At 48.2% G+C, this 19,127-nt stretch overlaps 1 protein-coding gene across 19 annotated transcripts in view; it reads left to right on the forward strand.

The window, feature by feature from the left end:
• The window catches only part of PPFIBP1 (PPFIB scaffold protein 1), a 49,732-nt gene that overhangs the window by 21,073 nt on the left and 9,532 nt on the right, over positions 1–19,127 (forward strand). For 9 of the 19 annotated variants that reach the window (XM_076065447.1, XM_076065445.1, XM_076065450.1 and 6 more), the window contains 18 exons: positions 45–137; positions 831–942; positions 2,900–2,932; positions 4,088–4,149; positions 4,847–4,931; positions 6,301–6,389; positions 6,639–6,751; positions 7,378–7,443; positions 7,861–7,921; positions 9,582–9,620; positions 10,371–10,400; positions 12,377–12,575; positions 13,428–13,545; positions 14,079–14,207; positions 15,374–15,524; positions 16,012–16,123; positions 17,600–17,688; positions 18,883–19,005. In XM_076065447.1, the coding sequence (XP_075921562.1) occupies positions 45–137; positions 831–942; positions 2,900–2,932; positions 4,088–4,149; positions 4,847–4,931; positions 6,301–6,389; positions 6,639–6,751; positions 7,378–7,443; positions 7,861–7,921; positions 9,582–9,620; positions 10,371–10,400; positions 12,377–12,575; positions 13,428–13,545; positions 14,079–14,207; positions 15,374–15,524; positions 16,012–16,123; positions 17,600–17,688; positions 18,883–19,005 (1,704 nt within the window). The remainder of the gene's footprint in view (positions 1–44; positions 138–830; positions 943–2,899; positions 2,933–4,087; positions 4,150–4,846; positions 4,932–6,300; positions 6,390–6,638; positions 6,752–7,377; positions 7,444–7,860; positions 7,922–9,581; positions 9,621–10,370; positions 10,401–12,376; positions 12,576–13,427; positions 13,546–14,078; positions 14,208–15,373; positions 15,525–16,011; positions 16,124–17,599; positions 17,689–18,882; positions 19,006–19,127) is intronic. The other 10 variants (XM_076065453.1, XM_076065454.1, XM_076065457.1 and 7 more) reach the window with 7 other exon arrangements.

A 19,127-nucleotide genomic window follows, 5' to 3' on the forward strand; every position in this document is an offset into this window, starting at 1 on the left:
TCTGTCCCTCTGCGTGCGCCTGTCTGCCATGTGCTCACTGGCAGTCTGCCATGGCCAAGCTGGCCAGCATGAAACTGAAAATCGGACAGGTACAATACGAGCGGCAGCATTGGGAGCGAGAGTGCTTGCAAGCCAAGGTTTGTCACTGTCGATCAGAGTTCCCTGTGCATCTTTGTGCATCACTTCGTTGATGCGTGTCGTGTGCATGCCCCCTTGTATGAGTTACATGTGTTTTTTATACGTCTGTTGAGAGAGGCTTGACAGGAATATTTTTTCATCTCAAGTTGAGTTCTCATCGATGTATTTTTATCTCGTATTGGCCACGTGTCCGGGAGGATTGGGAGGCTCTAGTGCATTTTTTATGTTAATTATAAATCATCGTGTTTATAGCCACTTTCACAAGGGCAGGGAACTTCTCCCTTACCAAGGGCCAAATAGGATTTCTCGAAACTTTTATCAGGAAACACATTAACACAGTAAGGCATTATCCAAAAAATAATGTGAAATATGCCTATGGCTCACCTTTGCAGTTGACACAGCATTCTAAAATTATAAATACCATGTCAAAAATATTCCCCCTTCTAGTACTCCATTAGTGTGGCTAAGATACTTGCAGCTTTTGACAAATACAAGTTGCTGTCTGTTTCAAACTAGTAGGCCGTCGTTTTGCTCTGGGCCCTATGAAATGAAGTCGTGGGCCGTGTCTGGCCCGCAGCTCGGAGGTTTCTCCACCCCTGTGCTCGTAGAAGGCAAATGGTGGTGGCGCCTCGTGTGGCTGGCACTGAGCGCCGTGCGCGCTGTCGGGACCCCCCCCCCGTCCCCCTTCGCAGGTGGAGCTGGACGAGCTGCAGGAACTGCTGATGCAGCGTGAGGTGGAGGTGGAGGGACTCAAGGACCAGCTCGTCAACCAGATGACAGAGCAGGCCGAGACCATCGAGAAAGGTGCCGCCGCCACGCACCGCCACCGCGCCCGCTGATCCGCACCCGATAAACCGCACACGCTTGCGGTTACTCCCATCGCGTTCACCAGGCTCGTGGCGATGTCGTAGAATACGGATGAATTGCCCCATTATGTAACTTAATTTGTTATTGTGCATTTCTTAGAACACGAAAGCTATGGCAAGGCGGAGTTTATTATTTTCGATTCGTGTGTACCTGTACAGTTCGTTAGATTCATGTGTACATGTACAGCCCATTAGATGTGTGTGTACTTGTACAGCCCGTTAGATTTGTGTATACATGTACAGTCCGTTTGTCCACTACCTTTACAGAAAGTCTCCCCACACCTTGTCACTCATGGAGGTCGTTTGGCCATAGTTCACCACGCTCGCTAGCCAGTCCAGGTTGGTGCAGGCACGAGAATAAATGTGGAAGCGTAGAAGAAGTCAGGTGAAACAACAGAATCCTCTGCACTGCCCTCTGCTGCCACAGTGTAGCGTACAGCCTGTAACACCTGTCACGCATGGTGGCCACCAATGCAAGCACTTTCCAGGATCAACCCTCTTTGCTTCCGGGATGAGATTGGGTACATTCCAGGTGATTTAGTCCTCGGCTTTGATTGGCATATGTTGTTTATAATCGGTGTATGCAACCTCTGGAGCCACTGGAGGTGTTACATTAGCTACATCGTAAATAATTACAAATCCCAGATCACGGCCGTTCATCAAATTGTAAGGGTGGCAAGTCGTTACGTGCCGAGCAGTTAGATGAAACGCAAATGCAAATTATACCGCTTTTTTAATGTATGTTTTAGAGTGCCGTTTGTGTTATATTTTATGTACATCCTTATTTTGGGTAATTTACTTTTCAAAATAAGATATTTATAGGTCTCTTTAACTGTCAGACTGGTCTGATGACAAATAAAACCTTGAAAGGACACGTTACAGCGCTGCATTGGATGTGTCCGCAACGTCATCGTGACTTGCACGGCCTGGGTGGTGATGGTGGCTTCAGAATGCGCTGTCTCTGGTGTTACGCATGAAGTGGCCGCTTTGCTTATAACCAAGGGAGGAGGTGGTTGCTGCTGGTGCATTTGCTGCTAGGGGTGTATAGACATGTCGATTCTTCAGCTCGATGTTGAATTTCTGAGCTCACGATTCACGCATCGAAGCGCGTCTGAAGAATTGCCGTTTTCATTCAATTCGTATACCTTGTCTGTAAAATCACTCACTTGGAACGGACGTTGCAATCATTGTCCCTCTACTGCAAAAACGCGACAGGGGACCCCCCTGATCAAAAGTCATGAAACTCTGTGAGGCTATCCTGGGTAAATGAGGGTCGTGATAATAAGAATATTAAATGGGTTCGTGTGACCCCTGCAGCCACCAGAGGCTGATTAAATTCACCACAGTGTTAAAAGAAGAGTCGATGATTGAATCGAACTGTGACCCCGCTTGCCGCTCTCCCAGGCTGCACGCGCCGTGTTTGGATGCAGCAAAGAACAATTCTCACCACTTACTGCCCCCTTCACACAGCCACTGTATAACCCAACATCTTGGTGTTTTGCGAGTAAAGTAACAGCGATAGTAATGAAAATGTATTGATCAGTTGCAAAGTAATCACGTACAGAAATTCAATATTTGAGGCCTCCTATAATGCGCTTATATTTAACTATCCTGGTGGCTTCCACCTTAGCTTGTCAGTGCCCGTAGGAATCCATATTGATCTGTGAAATTAAGAATTTTGAAAACTCGACAGATTTGCTGCATCACCAAATAACTTTTGAGCGGTGCGTGATGACTGATACTGGATTTTCCATGTGTTTTTATTATTAGGAGGTAATCTACTCTGCTCCGGAGGTTGACTTTGATGATGTTGGGGTTTTCTGGGGCATGCCGGCTTGGTGTCGTGGCTGTTTCATTAATGTTGCCTTGTTCTTTTCCTCGTTGCTCGCGGGCAGAGGAGGAATTAAAACGGATGCTGAGAGACAGACGTAAGCTGGCTTTGCTCTACGTTCACTCCTTCCGGATGGCGTGTACAGTTCACCTATATGTTCTTGAATTCTATTTCCACAACTTGTCTTTCGTAAACCACGCTCTCATTTAATTTTTTTCAATGCTGAACATTTGGCACGCTCCGCAAGAATGTTTGGTGTTGAATGATGTTTGACGAATCTGAAAGGAGTTCTGAAACGAATTATAACAGCAGTCCTGCATGGTGTGTGCATATGCAAGCATATGTTCTCCAGTCCATGCTTTTTTAACAGCTGCACCAATAACATCGCGGGGCTTGCGTCTCGTAAACATCCTCAGTGCCGCTCCACCTCCGCAGCTTCTGCCGCATCCATTTTGGCCCCTACGCGTCCGCGCTGACAGATGCGTAGCAGCGTCTCCGAGCTTGTGGGCTGTAAATAATCCCATCTCGTTTTTCCGCAGGTTTCCTGATTTACAACCCCCTCCCCCCATCTCACCATTTTGCCTGCAATCAAACATTAACTTTGCTCTGCAGGACCCCTGCACGTTCACCCTGAGCTCTCACCGCACGGTCTTACCCGTTGTTGCGTTGTCTCAATAACAGTTTGTGCACACGCTGCTTCCATCAGTGCTGGCCGCTGTGAGTGGGACGCCTCGGTCCGCTGAGCGTTTCCACCGAGTGCAAAACGCCGGATGTGCTGCTGTCGATCCGGGGATTGTGTTTGCGTTGCCTGCGGTGCAGTGCCTTGACTCGTACGGATTTGTGCTTCTGCCAAACTGTTGTTCTCGCGACATCACAATTCCCTTCGCATGTGGCAGCGTCCATCGTGGACGACCCCCGGTTTTATCTCACTTTCACGGTGTACGAAAGTTGTAGAGTGGAGGCGAGCAAAATGTATGGGTATCTCGAACACTTGTGAGTGTGATATTTATTAATACATACACCACTCAGGGGCACCTACTGATTGGAACGCAGGCCCTTGCGTCGCATTTGAGTCGACATTACACGATTTAAACTTACTCGTGAGCCGTGATGCATGCAGACTATGAAAGATGAGAACACGTTTCATTTCCCTGTGGTATTGTAATGTATGCCTACTCTGGCTCAGTGTCATGTATGAGCTATTGGTCTGTAAAATTAACATTCATACTTTTTCGTTCTTTGGGCTTTACAGATCAAGAAATACACCGGCTAAAGGTGGCGATGGAGTCACTGATGGCTGCCAATGAGGACAAGGTTCGTCTCACGCCAGATGCATCGTTGGCTAAATCTGTGGTCACTTTCATACGAGGTGCAGACAAATTGTGTTGGACTGCACGATGCCAAAGAAACTCACTCCAGCCTAATGCTAAGCTTCAGCTTGGAAGTGCAACATTCAACAATCAACTAAAGTAGCGCAGGGTTTAGGTTAGGAGTGTCTGTTGTAAAGTAAAGCAACGAGATGAACAACCTGTTTACTTATGTCAATATTAAGAGGTGTTGTCTGCTGGCTAATTTATGGCCTTAGATTGATTTAAAAGGAAATCAAGTAAGGCCTCCTTTGACCAAATCAGCTCGAAGGCACCCTGTCTCGTTAGCAGGGCTAGGCCTAGTTAGTGCTTCCATGTAACAGGTGTTGTGGGTTGCTGCTGAAGTCTATTGTTTGCAGCAGAGGACAGTATAGTGAAAGCCATTTTTGTACTGTACTATTATCTATGCTCCCTGCCTTCACCGACCCGCAATGAGCAGCCTGGTGAAACGTCTTCAAATAACCCCCCTGACTCGCACCGCGTGGGGAGGCCCTTATCCAGCAGTGGATAGACAAAAGGGTTGTACGTGTGTACAAATGAAGCCCTTTTGCGCTGGCAGTGGTGTTCACTTGTAGCGACGGACACGAGCGTGTCCTCACCCATGTGACTTCGTACTCCCCGCCCCCTCTCGTATGCAATTTCAGGACCACATGATAGACGATCTGCGGCAGTCCCTGACGCGCTACAGGAAGGTACAGGAGATGGTGCTGGCCGCCAAGGGTAAGAAAGGTTGGTGGTCTCCTCCGTCTCCTGTCTTCTCACCGCCTTCTTCTCACTGCCTTCATGAGGGCTTTGTCTCATTGCTTTTTTAAGATTCGTAACTACTTCTTAACTGCCTCCTCATGATAACGTTAGAAAGTAGTGATATCATTATTTGTGGAAAAGTATAAAACTTTGCCCTCATTATTTTTTTGTAAATTACCTTCCGAAGGCAATTATTGTATTTTATACAATGTAAGTCACTTGCTTTAAACTTATTATCTCTATGAGCTGCATTGGTCTGATTTAATTAAGGTGCATCGCTCAGTCCCAATTAGTTTCTCGTAATTACCAGAGTGAATGGTGTTATGCATTGGTTTGTCTATCCATTTCTGCTTTTATTACTCTTAAATTATGTTATGCCTGCCCTGTCTTTGTACGTAAATCAATTCTATAAAACTGAGCACTTTGCTAAAACTCTCCGAATTTTTTGGATGCAGTGACTTTCCATCTAGTGAAATCACCGTTAATATTAAAATGTAAATCTCCAGCATGTCTCTGAGCCACTCGCTTGTCTTGATGGCATTGCACTGAATTACATTTTCATTTATAAAAAAAATGAATAAGCAAAATAAGTGAGAGTAGGATACATCCTTTGGATGTAAAATACTTGTGGTCTGATTCTTAGATAAAATGGTACTATATATCATGGAAAAAAATTGTGTGAAATATAAAGTCATCGTCACCAGCTACGATCAGTCCACTGCTGGATGAAGGCCTCCCCGTCACCATCCCTCATGGTCCAGTGCTGCCACCATCCGTCTCCTGCATGGGAACCGATCTCACCGCTCTATCTCGGTGGTGCTCCTCTTCTTGGACGCGTTTCCTCCTCTCTCTGCCATTCTGTCACCAGTCTCGCCCGTCGGCCATCATCCTGGCCAGCGACTCGTCCTCCCCGAGCTCACTTACTTTTCCCGATTATCATTACGATGCCTCTGATTCGTGTTCCTTCCTTGATGTGTTCCTTTTTGTGTCTCTCAATGTGTAATACCAAGTGTGCACCTCGCTCTGCTTCTTTGTACACGTGTATGTATGTGTGTTTAACTTCTTTCGCACCATATGTAGCCAATTGTGCTCATCGGAGGTGCGGGGGAAAGACAACAAACTAAACACAAAAAGCAGTTTTAAAGTAATTGGTTTGCAATCTAGATGCTTTAAAGTGCATAGCTCCAGTGGCTTCCTAATATCAGGAGGAAGAGTGTTCCAGACAGCCACAGAAACACATCCGAAAGCGCACGATGCTGTGGCTGTCTTTTCATTCGGACAAGATGGTGCATCAAAAAGAAAATCCCTGACGCTCTTATAGTATGGAAATGCCGTCTTTTTATGTCCTGGGCAGGGTCTTCTGAGCAACTGCCGGGCAGTTCAAGCGACGATAACCTGAGCGCGGAGATGATGAACATGGACGCGGAGGAATTCCTGGCCGAGGTGAGCGTGCGTCTCGTTTTGCCCGCGATGGGATCTCTCTCGCTGCGCGCGCCGCTGTAATTAACGTTATCACTTGAATTTGGGCATTGATGAAAAGGGCCGTTGGTGTACTTGGCAACTTATTTGCATTCTTAATGAAAAATAAACAATTTAGAAAAAGTGTCAGTGCCTTGACGTGCATTTGTATTTAGACGCTATATAAGTCGAAATTGTACATGTTAAGCAGGTGTGGTTTTGTTTGTTGTGCAGGAGAGTTTTGGCATTCAGAAAGATGCCGCCCCGCCTGCTGACACAGAGCCAGAGCAACAACTGCAGATCAAAGCCGATGATGTAGAGACAGTGGATTATCCCACTGAAAATGGGTGAGATTAACTAAATATAATCAGCATTGGCCATGGTTATTCCACTGCTGGATGAAGGCCTCACCAATCCGCCGCCATTTCACATGATCCCTCGATAGAGCAATCCAGCCAGCACCTGTTTCACGAGCTGCTTTCATCACTCCCATCTCCTTGGTAGACGTGCTCTAGGACACGGTTCCATTCCTTGGCTCGTACTCCTTCATGATGCTTTACCGTATATGTCTGTCGTCATGCCTTGTAGCCGTGACACGTCCTGCCCCAGGCCACATACATTTCGTAACAAATGGAACGATGTCACTTACCTGACGTTTGCTCTCTAACCGACGTGTTCCTCTTCCTGGCTGTCGTTGCATTTCCAAGCGTGAGTCTAGCCACGGTGTTTTGTGCCCTTTAACTTCTCAAAGATTGATCACATTCTAGCGAACAAGCAACACGGGACCCCGTGTCCAGGTGTTTAAACCCCCATGCTGTGATGGCATGAGTTAACACTCCCCGTGCCTGAGAGTGGCAATGCACCCCTGTTGGCCGGTGTGTGTTCACGTTGGGGTTATGATGAACGGTCATGGGTGGGTCTGCGCGAGTGGCTTTCTTTTGTTTTTTAATGCCGCTTTTTCTCTTACGATCAGAGACGCACGGAAGGGAGAAGATAGTGATGAGGCTGTGCAGGAGATGGCACCGCAGCCGGCATCCAGGTGATTTGCAGTGGCCACATTAAACCTAAAGCCTTTTAAAGCCACGTGAAGTTAAAACCCAGATAATTTATGTTGTTGACACCCTTGATTAAACATGTTTCATTTTCCAAACTGCTATTTTATACCCCGTTCTTTCTAATGATTTTACATAATGCACCTTTTACCATTACAAGCCTTTGAAATATCCGACATCAGAGTTTCCTGCTAGTATTTATGAATACTTTTTGGGTTCTGCTGTCCTTCAAGTCAAGATTATCCTTTTGCTCGGCGTCGCATGTGAAGCCTGCGTTCGCATTCCAGATCTGTCCGCGACCCTGCCTCGCTGTCTTTACTGCGTGTGTACAATGCAAGGCAACAGCATACAAAAGCAACTTTCAATTCGCGTGTGGCCGTGTTTTCCATGACCCCGGGTTAAAGGTCACGTGACTGGCAGGCCGCCAGCAGCCCTGAACACGTCCAACAAGACGTCGCAGAGAAGGTACGCGTGCATTTCCTGCGGGATTTTTTTGGCTGTATCCTTGCTATGTTGGCGAGTTTATCAACGATGTGCGGGATAAGCTCATGTCGTGATTGGTGGCTCAGCCTGTGCACGGTTTTTGTGGTGAACATCTGAAATACTGCCAGTGGCGAATGAGCGAAGCGGGCAGGGGTGTCACTGTTTCTGAGCACAGGCACACAAATGCCCAAAGTGCCAACTGGCTATCAATAAGTGGGACTCTTGGAGGCGTAATAGAGATGTTATTCACCGTTTGAGATTGGTGACATACTGTGAGCTTTTCTCTTCTACTGGAGGAGGATAGCCACATCTGCCGTTCGACTTTCTGATTTGGAGAGATTATAAGCAAAATGAAATCGGAATGCAGCAGAGGGTGAGCGAAATCAATTTACGGTGTACCCACCACAAATGGGATATTTCACAGTGAGTGCTGTGGGTTTAAATGCGGTAGGTGGCTAGTGTAAACAGCAATCGGGCATGGGTGAGATTTTCCCTGTCCCTCTCTCTCATGGGGACACAGTGGGCTGCTGTTATAGCTGTGTGTGTTTTGGCCCGTGGCCTGTATGTGTTTGTGTGTTAGTATGTACACTTGTGTGCAGTGAGCTACGCTATTTGGCGGTTCAAGTCCGATTGCATCAGGGGCAGGAAGCACGTGCTCCCTGAAGTTTAGTCAGCGGGGGGCAAAAAGGGTCGGCGTGGGGGGCCGTGCAGCCCATACCCAGCCAATCGGCTGCTGTAGTGGAACGCTGTCGCTCAATGTAGAAGCATGTGTTTTTTAATTGCATAGATAAGGTCACGTGATCACGGTTGGTTTGATGTTCATGGCTAAAAGCAACTTCAGTCACGCAACGTCATTGACTGTGATGTGGTAAGAATCGTAACGTATACCGCTGCATACGTCACTGCGCCGGCACGCTGTTAATTTTGCAACCGCGTAGCGGTGAATCGGTCGTGACTGATGTTGATGGTGAGTGTAGACAAGCAATAAACTCAAACGAGTAAACATTTTTTTTATTTAAAGCTTTCGTGACTGCAGGGATTCATATTCTTGGTTCTTTCGGTAAAGTCACGTAGAAGGGAAACAATAAAATAATAAAAATATAAAACAATAAAATTATCACGACGTTTCGACTGCAACACAAGCAATCATCAGGTGTGAAAACCACAACAAGAAAATTTGAAAAAAGTGGCAGTTATTTTTAACGTTAGCACCACGGAGAGAGATTTGACAGTTTGTTCAGATGGACGAGTCCATCTATGTTCGGAAAAGAGGAGGGGGGAGACGAAAAATAATGGATGCGGTCTGAGTAAAAATTTGTTATCATTTTCATACGCAAGCCAACCACAAGTTTAAAATATGAATCTGCACTGGAGGGTTTGTGCGAAATTACCATGGCTGCAATCAGAGTAAGCGAAGTTCAGTTCGGTAAAGAACTGCGAGGGGGGAAGGGCGTCTCGCAAAGTTGACTGTCGGTCGCTGTGTTTGGCCGTGCGTGCCAGGGGCCAGGAGAGGCCTTGAAAAGTTTCCAAACAAGGCTCGTACTGTGCCGCGCGTCTTAATGTTTCGCACGTGTGTTAGTATGGTTTCAGTTTTTTTCCGTCTCACTTGCCGGAATGCCTCTCGGCTGTCCCCCTCCCACAGAGTGTGGTGTGGGAGCGGAAGGGACGCGAGCCTGCCGAGGTAGTGCGAGCGGAGCCCTCCCTCCCTCCTTCAGCTCTGTTCGCCTGCCCCGCATTACCCGATGAGCCCCCCGCCGAGCACTGCACTCTTCTGCCCTTGTCCCCTTCCTGGAACGTGCCGAGTGCTGCTTGCGTGGAGTAAAATAAAAAAAAAGTGAAAGATATTCCCTGCTGCTCAAATGAACATTGTGGCATTGCCACTCATCTCCTTGTTTACAACCTCCGGCAGAGCAGGTGGTGGAAATTCCACAGTCCTAGGGCAGGGGCGATCACAGAAATCCCAGTCCTATGGCAAAGGCGACTGTATCCATAGGACAACCGCTGTTGACTTACCCACAAAGTGGTACTCGTTTTATCGACACTTGCAGAATGATGGGCCGAGTCAACCCCCCCTCGCCCAACCAGGATTTATGCCTGCAAACTTGCGATTGCGAGCCGCTCGCTGTCCCGCTGAGCCACCTGACCGCCAGTCGTGATATTAACTCGCACTAATCGTTGTGTACGCAGATAGGGCATCTGGTGCATGCCTACTCTTCACGTCTTTCTACCACGGCTGCCCCTTAATTTGTGTTCCCTAACTTACGGTATTAACCAAAGCCGCGTATGTTTTGTGTTGTCACGTAATTCAACGTTATTGAACATTTCACGCACTTTTCCGCTGTGCCGTTGGCTCACACACCTCTGCTACGCGATCCCTGAATTCACCGTTGCCTTTGTGTGTGGGCGGTCTGTGTGATTTCTTTACCTGTAGCTGGCCCAGCGCCTTGAAGTGATAATACAGGTTAGAGGCACACACAAGTCTGCTGCTTGACTGGTCAATTCACTTCGTAGATGTTTTATGTCTGCCCAGTGATACGCTTCTAACAGGTTTTGCCTTGTGCTTCTCAGATTTAAAACAATGTTCACCAAAATCAGTGATGAGATTTTATTGGCCAGATTTTTTGTGAGCATTGTTTAATTTTACCTTAACAGTCGACTTGGCGCTTCTCTTGATTTAATGAGGAAACGCGGCTTCAAATGGTTGTGTTTTGCTTGGTGGATTGTTTTTAACCCTTTGTGAGCCTGAAATTCGGTGCTTCTTCATGCTGCCGCCCACCATTGGGGGAGTGCCGGGCCCGTGTTTGCGAGGCCATTGCTGTTTGTGTCGGCGTGCCAGAATCGCTGAAAACAAACCGTGTGGAAAGTTTCAAGGCAAACTCGCTTACCGTGCGTTTGTGGCTGAGCTTCGGTTCAAAAGTGGGGCTTTTTTCACTCTTAGAAAAGCACCGCTTGTGCCATTAAATTAACAGCGTGTGAGCGCATGCGTAAATAACAGTCACGAGTTAATGTCCTTGCCGGTTCTTGCCAAAAATGTTGAAATGATTGGCGCAGACGGCTCAAATTTTGTTCGAAGCTTGCGCACACGAAGAGACATTGCTCTCTCACATTTCCCGGACACCTAAGTCTTCTACTTGGGTTTATTTTGTCACACAAACCAGCACGCTCTCACTGCAGCATGATGCTCCCTCGTGGTGTTCGGCACGATCTCCGACTTTTTGCTCCACGTGCTGGAAGCTTCTTCAGGAACTGTTGTTTAGTGGTTGTTCAGGAAGCGTTTGTGAAGAGGATCACACATCGTGCCCAACAACACGCAGTGCAACTGAAAAACACATCGGAGAGCCACACAAACTAAACTGTAAACTATTTTTATTTTTATACTCTTTGGTTTTATTCGGTTAAGTCACGTAGATAAAAAACAAATAAAAATTAAATAAAAGAAAAAATTAAAACACGACGTTTCGGAGGCAACACAAGCTTCCGTCTTCAGGTGGAAACAGTCACAGCAAAAAATCGCTGCACCAAGTGGCGAGGCTCTGGGAACCTCGGGCTTAAATACAGGTTAAGGGAGGAGCCATGTAGGGGGGCCTTGGTGGGGTGAGGGCTGAGTTAATCCGTCTTTTGTTGTGTAGAGGGTGCGGGGGGGTGGGTCACTGTGTGTGTGCAATAGAAACGGAACAATAGTTTGCCATCTCTCTCTACTTCCATGGTGAATTTGATGGAAGGGTGTCTGGAATTGATGTGGTCCAGGAAAAGGTTCAAAGCTGGGAGGCCATGTGGCCAAATGACGAAAGTGTCATCCACATTCTTGCCGATCTTGAATTTTTTCTATTGTTCCGTTTCTATTACACACACACAGTGACTCACCCCCCCCCCCTCTACACAACAAAAGACGGATTAACTCAGCCCTCACCCCACCAAGGTCCCCCTACATGGCTCCTCCCTTAACCTGTATTTAAGCCCGAGGTTCCCAAAGCCTCGCCACTTGGTGCAGCGATTTTTTTGCTGTGACTGTTTCCACCTGAATACGGAAGCTTGTGTTGCCTCCGAAACGTTGTGTTTTAATTTTTTATTTTATTTAATTTTAATTAGTTTTTTTACCTACGTGACTTACCCGAATAAAACCAAAGAGTATGAATTCTTGCAGTCACGAAAGCTTCACATCTAGAATTATTTTTATTTTACCAGGTAAGGCCCACTGAGCGAAATAGCTATTTTTCAGAAGCTCAACGAAATAGCTTATCATGTGGAAATTGATAGCAGCCAAATACTCTAAACGGCATCACAACCACGAAAAGCTACGCTATAGCTCGCCGCTGTGCCTCTCGTGTCCGCTGCCTGCCACTGGCACACCCCCCTTTCACTACCTGCGCCGAGCGCTCACACACCTTCGGCAGAAATCATTGACGTTCCGTGCGATTCCCACTCGCTCACCCACAGAACAAGGCGTTGCAGGAGGAGGAAGGAGGGTCCCGCCTGCAGACCCTGCCCCCCAGCTCCCCCAGCTCCCCCGCGCTGGAGCGGCACCTTGCCGACGAGGGGGCCAGCGGGGGGGCGGCTCGCAAACCCAGGGCCTCATTTGGGCGTGGGTTCTTCAAGGTGAAGGGAGGCAAGCGCACGGCCAGCGCGCCCAACCTGGGTACGTCGCTCGTGCACGCCACCTGCGCGGGTCACCTGATGGGACGTGGAGCAAGAGAGCGTCTCTGTGTTTGTGCATGGCCCCCTCGCAAAGATTTACTGTGAAGCCTGGCTGGAGTAACTCGATTGTGTCTCATCGCTTACACGGTGTTAGTTTATTGTTGTCGTCCATGGCCAGTGCCAAAACTGTCCCCGTGGTGACCACGGAGAGGGCCTCTCTGCACAAAGCCTACGAGGCACAAGACGGCAGCAGGCAATGATGGCTACACTGTACCGATGTTTACGAACAAGGATGAAACCGGTATACAGTTGTCTCATTTGGCCTGCCATCGTCTAAAATAACATGGCCATAATTGTTACTCTTTTGGATTGGTGATCCAAACAAGGCTCTGTGCGTTCTACGAGCAATGGGGTCATGTTGCGGAACAAGCCAAGGCATTATGGGAACATGAACATTAAATTCCATTGCTCCTTTTGCTGTCTAGCAATCACCTCTTGCGTGAATCTGCCTTATGGATTTCTCATCATTTTCAGAAGGTATTCAAATTGGTTTAAGGCAATTGGTTTTGCTCCAACTCATGCCAAATTTTCAATTCGCTAAATTCTACTTATCCATAATTTACAACCTGACAGATGTAAGCTTGAAACAATGAACCGTGTTATTAGTTCTGGCCCCGTCCGTAGTAGTAACTTAATCATCCAACTGTCTACACATCTAGGAACAGCCGAGTGGGATTTGACGTGCTTTAAAATAAGGGCTTTAAAAGCTATTACGGAAGCCGCTGAGCTACCCTTGCCTGATGCTGCCTGCTAATGAATGAGCGGACGGGCGCTGTATGCGTGTGCGGAACAGAAGTGGACAAGGACTCAAGTGGTCGGCTCAGTCCCTCGGAGCTCGCCTCCCCTCCCAGCGCTCCGCTCTCGCCCGAGACTCGGAAGAAGTCGCGTGGAATCAAAAAAATCTTCGGAATGTGAGTGGGGAGTGTTTTTGCTCACGAGGTCAATACTTTGCAGTCGTTACAAGATATTAGCCGATTATTTTCTCCGATGTTTTGTACAGTAACAGAACATAATCTTCCATCCGTTACAATGCCCACTCCGTCACTTCCTCGTTTTGCGTGCCCCGAGCCACTACAGTGGTTAAAGAGCACGCCCGAGGGCGTGGTCAGAAGATTCGCAATGCAGTTATCGTCAACATGATCGGTAGTAGTACCGGCCATGGTCTGTCCATGCTGCACGTTCGGCACATCACAGCAGGAGGTTGGGCACACTACACGTGCATACGCAGCAGGTGAAAACGTGCGCCTCCTAAAGTGGATTCGTATTGGAAACACGTTTCACTCTAATCACTCCCTTTAATCTTCCTGCCACATGTTGCGGTTAAAACTTGATCCCTGCCTCTCTTACCACCCGCCCTGCCCCCAACCTCCTCCCTTTAAACACTCTCACCCTCCCCCTTGCTCTCCATCCATCCTTGCCATTTGCTCACCACCTGCTCGCAAAGGCTGAAGAGGAGCCAGTCGACGAACTTAAACCCCGAGGAGGAGCGCGAGGAGGAGTTCCGAAGAGGGGGGCTGAGAGCCACGGCCGACCCGCGGCTGGGCTGGTCACGTGACCTCCGTGGGGGCTCCAGGTGAAGCGTCTTGGCACGGACGATTTTTCCCACAGTTTTATCCAGATTTGTACGACCTGCTTCATGCCACGAGAAAGAAGAATCCTTACGGTTCTCTCGCAGTGCAGTATATCCCATCGTTATGGTTACAGCCCACGGAAGCGGACATCACAGAGCTACCTTTGAGAGACCCTCAAGTGACCTCTAGCCTGCACAGAGACCATAGGAGTAGTGTCCGTCACATGACTATCAATTGCATTTTAATTCTCAGAACTGGAATGTATCCAAATTAATTTCAGAACAAAATTTAATGTGATGGGTTTTATTTGTGCAGTCATTAGTGGCTGGGCTGTGACCATCAACTGCAGTCAACAACCGATTTTAGTTAGAGGCAGCTCCCTGGATTCAAAGCCAGGATCTCAGCGGTGCCTGCTGAACACTTTGACCTCTTAAGCCACCGGGCCACCTCTTAAAGGGAATTATTTTTATAAGGCTATGCGGGGGCAGGGTCTGCAGCTTTGTAAGCAATTAAAATGAAGCCGACAACAAGTCAACAAATGCACCTTTGTGCATTGTGCAGATTTACCATGGAGAGGCAATACGCCACTCCGATTAGCGCGGTTGGCTCCGTACGGTGCGAAAGGAGTTCTTCATGCATACAAACAATTCAACCTTTACGGAAGCAACCCAAAAACACAAAGAACCCTTACCTTTCAGCCATGTTGCCGTCGGGGGAATGAGATACAACTGAAACGGAAGCGCTCCTTTGTTGTCTCTGCTTAGCCATGGCCTCCATCACAAGCGACGCTCTTGTGGGGTTTTTTCACGCGAGGTGCAGCACTCAAAAATACTAAATGTAACTATTTTTTAAATTTACCAGGTAAGGTCCACTGAGCTACACAGCTCTTCTTCAGAAGCAACCTGGCCACAAATGATAGCTCAGCAAAGTGGCTTATCATGTAGAACTTTATAGCAGCTAAATACTCTAAAAGCATGTTTCTAAGTCTGGATGAAAACACCAGAGGACCCAGACAGGAATCCACATGACCACGTGGAGAACATGCCAACTCCAAATATACGGGCGTCAAAGTTGGGATCGAACCTGTACACCAGGAGACGAGTTGGTTAACATTTCGCCACCGTGGCATGCGCTCGCTCACCGGCGGCCGTTTTGTTTTCGTTGCCAGCGACCTGGATGCGCCATTTGCCAAGTGGTCAACGGACCAGGTGTGCAACTGGCTTCACGAGCAAGGCCTGGGCATGTACGTGGGCATGGCGCGCCAGTGGGTCACCTCCGGGCAGACGATGCTCCGCGCCACCGCACACGACCTGGACAAGGTGAGCACGCCCGCCGACTCGCGCGTCAAGAGTCGCACGTGGCGCCGTAGGCAGGTGTTATCTGTCAGCGGCGTAACTGAATTGTAATTGTCGGAACTTCATGGTAATTGTATTATGGTCTAAAAATTGTCTGCCCGAACTGATTTTACACTACAGGGAATGTGTTGCTCGACATTGATTTTGTGTTTGTGCAATATTTTCGATTTCTCACGTGATGCAGTTTTTTGCTGCTTTCTATTCGCTTCATTGCTGTACTTTGTTTTAGCTTGCGTCACTTCGGTGACTCGGGTCACTCGGGCAAATTAAACTATCCTGTTCTCTTTGAGTTCTCATGTGGGTCGACATATAAACTCGAACTTTGACAGAATCAAATTGGAATGACAATATGCTCAGCTGAGATGTGCCACTGGGAAGGTGGTATTTGAGCGCACATAAATGGTCATCTGTGCAAGCCCAGCTGCCGTCACAGCTAGTGTCTGTTCTGCAGGAGCTGGGCATCAAGCACTCGTTGCACAAGAAGAAGCTGCAGCTGGCCCTGCAGGCAATGGGCTCGGAGGAGGAGAACTCCAAGGGCGAACTCGACTACAACTGGGTCACGCGTGAGTCGCCCGCCCGTCGGCACGAGGAGGAACAAAGCCCTTTGAGGGGGGGCAGCCAGCGCTTGAGGGAGGTGGCGGAGGCTGGTTCAGCGGACGTTTGCGTTGTTTTGCTCCGGTCTGCTGCTCGAAAAGTCCGTTCTCCTATAACGCGGTAGTCGTTGCGCTCCTGAAGAGCACCGCGCTATAGATAAATCGCATAATAAATTATATGTAATATAAGGTAAAGCACAGTCCGTGATAACACATGAGATGCATATGCAGGGTGAACAAAGAGTCGTAGGTAGCTTGTAGAAGCATCCAGCAGCATCGCGCTTTGTGTGATGCTATGCCGAGGCAGCCGTACGACCGCTTATTCCTACTCGCGCGACGTAGTTCCGTTCACTCGGTCGCATTATATCCAATTCGCATCCGAGTTATAAAAAAAATGTGTTCCCCAATACATTCATCGCGGTATTTCCAATATGAAAACACAAAGCCTTCTAGGAGAACAGACTATTCCACTACGCACCACGTGTTCTCGCAATTTACATGCAGACCCCATCACGCTGATGACAAAGTGGCTTTGTCGCTTGGTAATTGACTATTAACTGCACAGTAATTAATCGTGAATAATTTATACCTATTCCAGAGGGGACAGTGCCTGGGTTAAGCTATTTTGGGGAAGGGCACTTGCCTGGGATAAACTATGGATTCTTCCAACTATTCAAACAGGAACATATAACACGCCCGGGTGTGGCTCCTGCTTTCCATCGTCTGGGGGACATTGCTGCCATCTGTAATATTTCTAAGCTGTCCAGGAGAGGGCACCTTGGCAATGATTGGACCGCACCGTAAGAAGCACCCTCGTTGCGACAGCCTCGTGTCAGGTTGATTCATGGCGACGCTTGCGCTCCCCACTGGGTGGCAGCAGTGCAGAGGTTTTTTTTTCCCGTGGTGGCGATGGAGCGGCTGCTGTTTATGTTGTGGAGCAGTGGGCATAGCGCTTCGTCTACTGTGCTACGAACCCAGTGACCCGAGTTCGATTCCCAGCCACGACCAACATCTGTGACCATTATCTGTACCGGTGTTGCGATTCGCCTGGGTCGACTCGGCCTTAAGTAGATACCTGGTGCGTTGTGTGAACGTAATAACTGGGGAGACAAAGGTGGCTGGGCATGGTGTTGGCCACGCCCCCTTCGTGAGCCTTGATGGCTTTAATCGGTACGACTGCAAGGGTTTTCACGGTTGCCCTGTACAGCTCTCCGATGGATTTTCGGATCGTACCGCTCATTGTTCGGCATGGTAGCTGTCGTATCACTGCATGTGCTGGGAGCTACTTCAGTTAAATTCCCGAAGAATGTCCCAACACGTTAAGTGAAACAATGGGCATTGTGCTGAACAATACGCAGCCCGTTGCTCGTGAATAGCACGAGCCCCGACAGTGTGAATAGCTCAGCGAGGGGGGATCTTTGTTTGATGTTCTCCGTGCCCCTGCAGGGTGGCTGGATGACATCGGCTTGCCACAGTACAAGGACCAGTTTAACGAAGGGCGAGTGGACGGGCGCATGCTGCACTACCTGACGGTGGTAAGGGGTCCGTGCAGACAGCAGAGACCACGCACGCCTCCGTCCGACCTTCAATGGCTGTGCACCTGCAAGACTATGTTGGCTTAAACCATTTTGGAGTAATCTAAAAAGCCGTAGATAATAAAGGCATTGTGTATTAATGTTTACTCGACTGGCTGTGATTGTGTACACTTTTTTGATAAAGGGAATCCGAGAAGTTTGCTCCAGCTAACCAACTCTCAAGTCGGAATTGAAACTTTTTCACGAATATTTCTCGTCGTTGCTGGGATCTCCTTTTTTCCCTTTACTCTAAATCCTTTATTTTTGTTCTTAACCAACGACGAAAGGTGACGTTTAGTTGTTCCATATTAGGGATAGCTTAAATGCCACTGTGTGCTTGATTATACATCAGCAACTTCTTCGTTTGACAAACAGTCTCAGCCCCCTTGAACTTGGAGAGGTTTATACAAACACAGGTAATTTCTAGAAAGGTCATGGACGATGGCCGGCCTGGAGGTCATCACTTATGTACCAGATCTCTGTTGCTGTTCACTTTTCTTATTCTCTACATTCTTTCTCTCCTAATCTCGCTTGCGTGGCCACAGAGACTCTCAAGGTAATAGTCGCTTGCTTCTCCCACTTCCTGTATTTAATCGCCACGTGCAGCTCTTTGTCTGTGGTTGTTGTATCAATAAAAGTTTTGGATGTTTCAAGAAATAAATATCGACAGACCATATTTGGCAACGTATCACCGAAGCTAAGCAGGTTTTAAGCCTGCATATTACTTGCGTGGGCGACCATCACGTATCCCAGGCTGTCATAAGCAGCTGCGAGGCTACAAGGTGGGCAGTAGAGGGCAGTGCAGCAACATTATTTGGCGTGTAATATGCTCCTTCGTGCTGCGCTCCCCGTGTTACACCAGCTGGCAGTGACCAGCGTGGTAACATGCGGTCAAATTACCCCCACGGTCCGCACAGAATGCGGACACCGTCATCCAGCAGTGGACTGACAAAAGGGCCGTACATGTACTTGCCAACATAAACTATGGAATGAAAGCTAAGTAAAAAATCTGAGATTGTGGGGTTTTTACGCAAAATATTAAACGGAGGCGCACGATTAATGCGTTTACATTTTTTAGTTTCGCTTGCTGATTTTCTCCCTCTGCAACCTGTCCCTCCTACCTCTCCGCCATTGCCCGCACGCGCCTCCACCCAGGACGACCTCCTGTCACTGAAGGTGACGAGCCTGCTCCACCACCTGAGCTACAAGCGCGCCATCCAGGTGCTGCGCATGAACAAGTTCCACCCCAACTGCCTGCGCCGACGGCCCTCCGACGAGGTCAGAGGTTAAACCCCCAAAGGGCCCTTTTGTTATTTCATCTGGAGTAATATTTAGCAGGCTGTGCGTTGGTACAGTGGTAGCCACACCACGCGATGAACTTTGTGACCGAGTTCGATTTA

The sequence above is a fragment of the Petromyzon marinus genome, chromosome 7 (genome assembly GCF_048934315.1).
Source record: "Petromyzon marinus isolate PM22_M1 ecotype Great Lakes invasive population chromosome 7, UKy_Petmar_22M1.pri1.0, whole genome shotgun sequence".
NCBI classification, from domain to species: domain Eukaryota; kingdom Metazoa; phylum Chordata; class Hyperoartia; order Petromyzontiformes; family Petromyzontidae; genus Petromyzon; species Petromyzon marinus.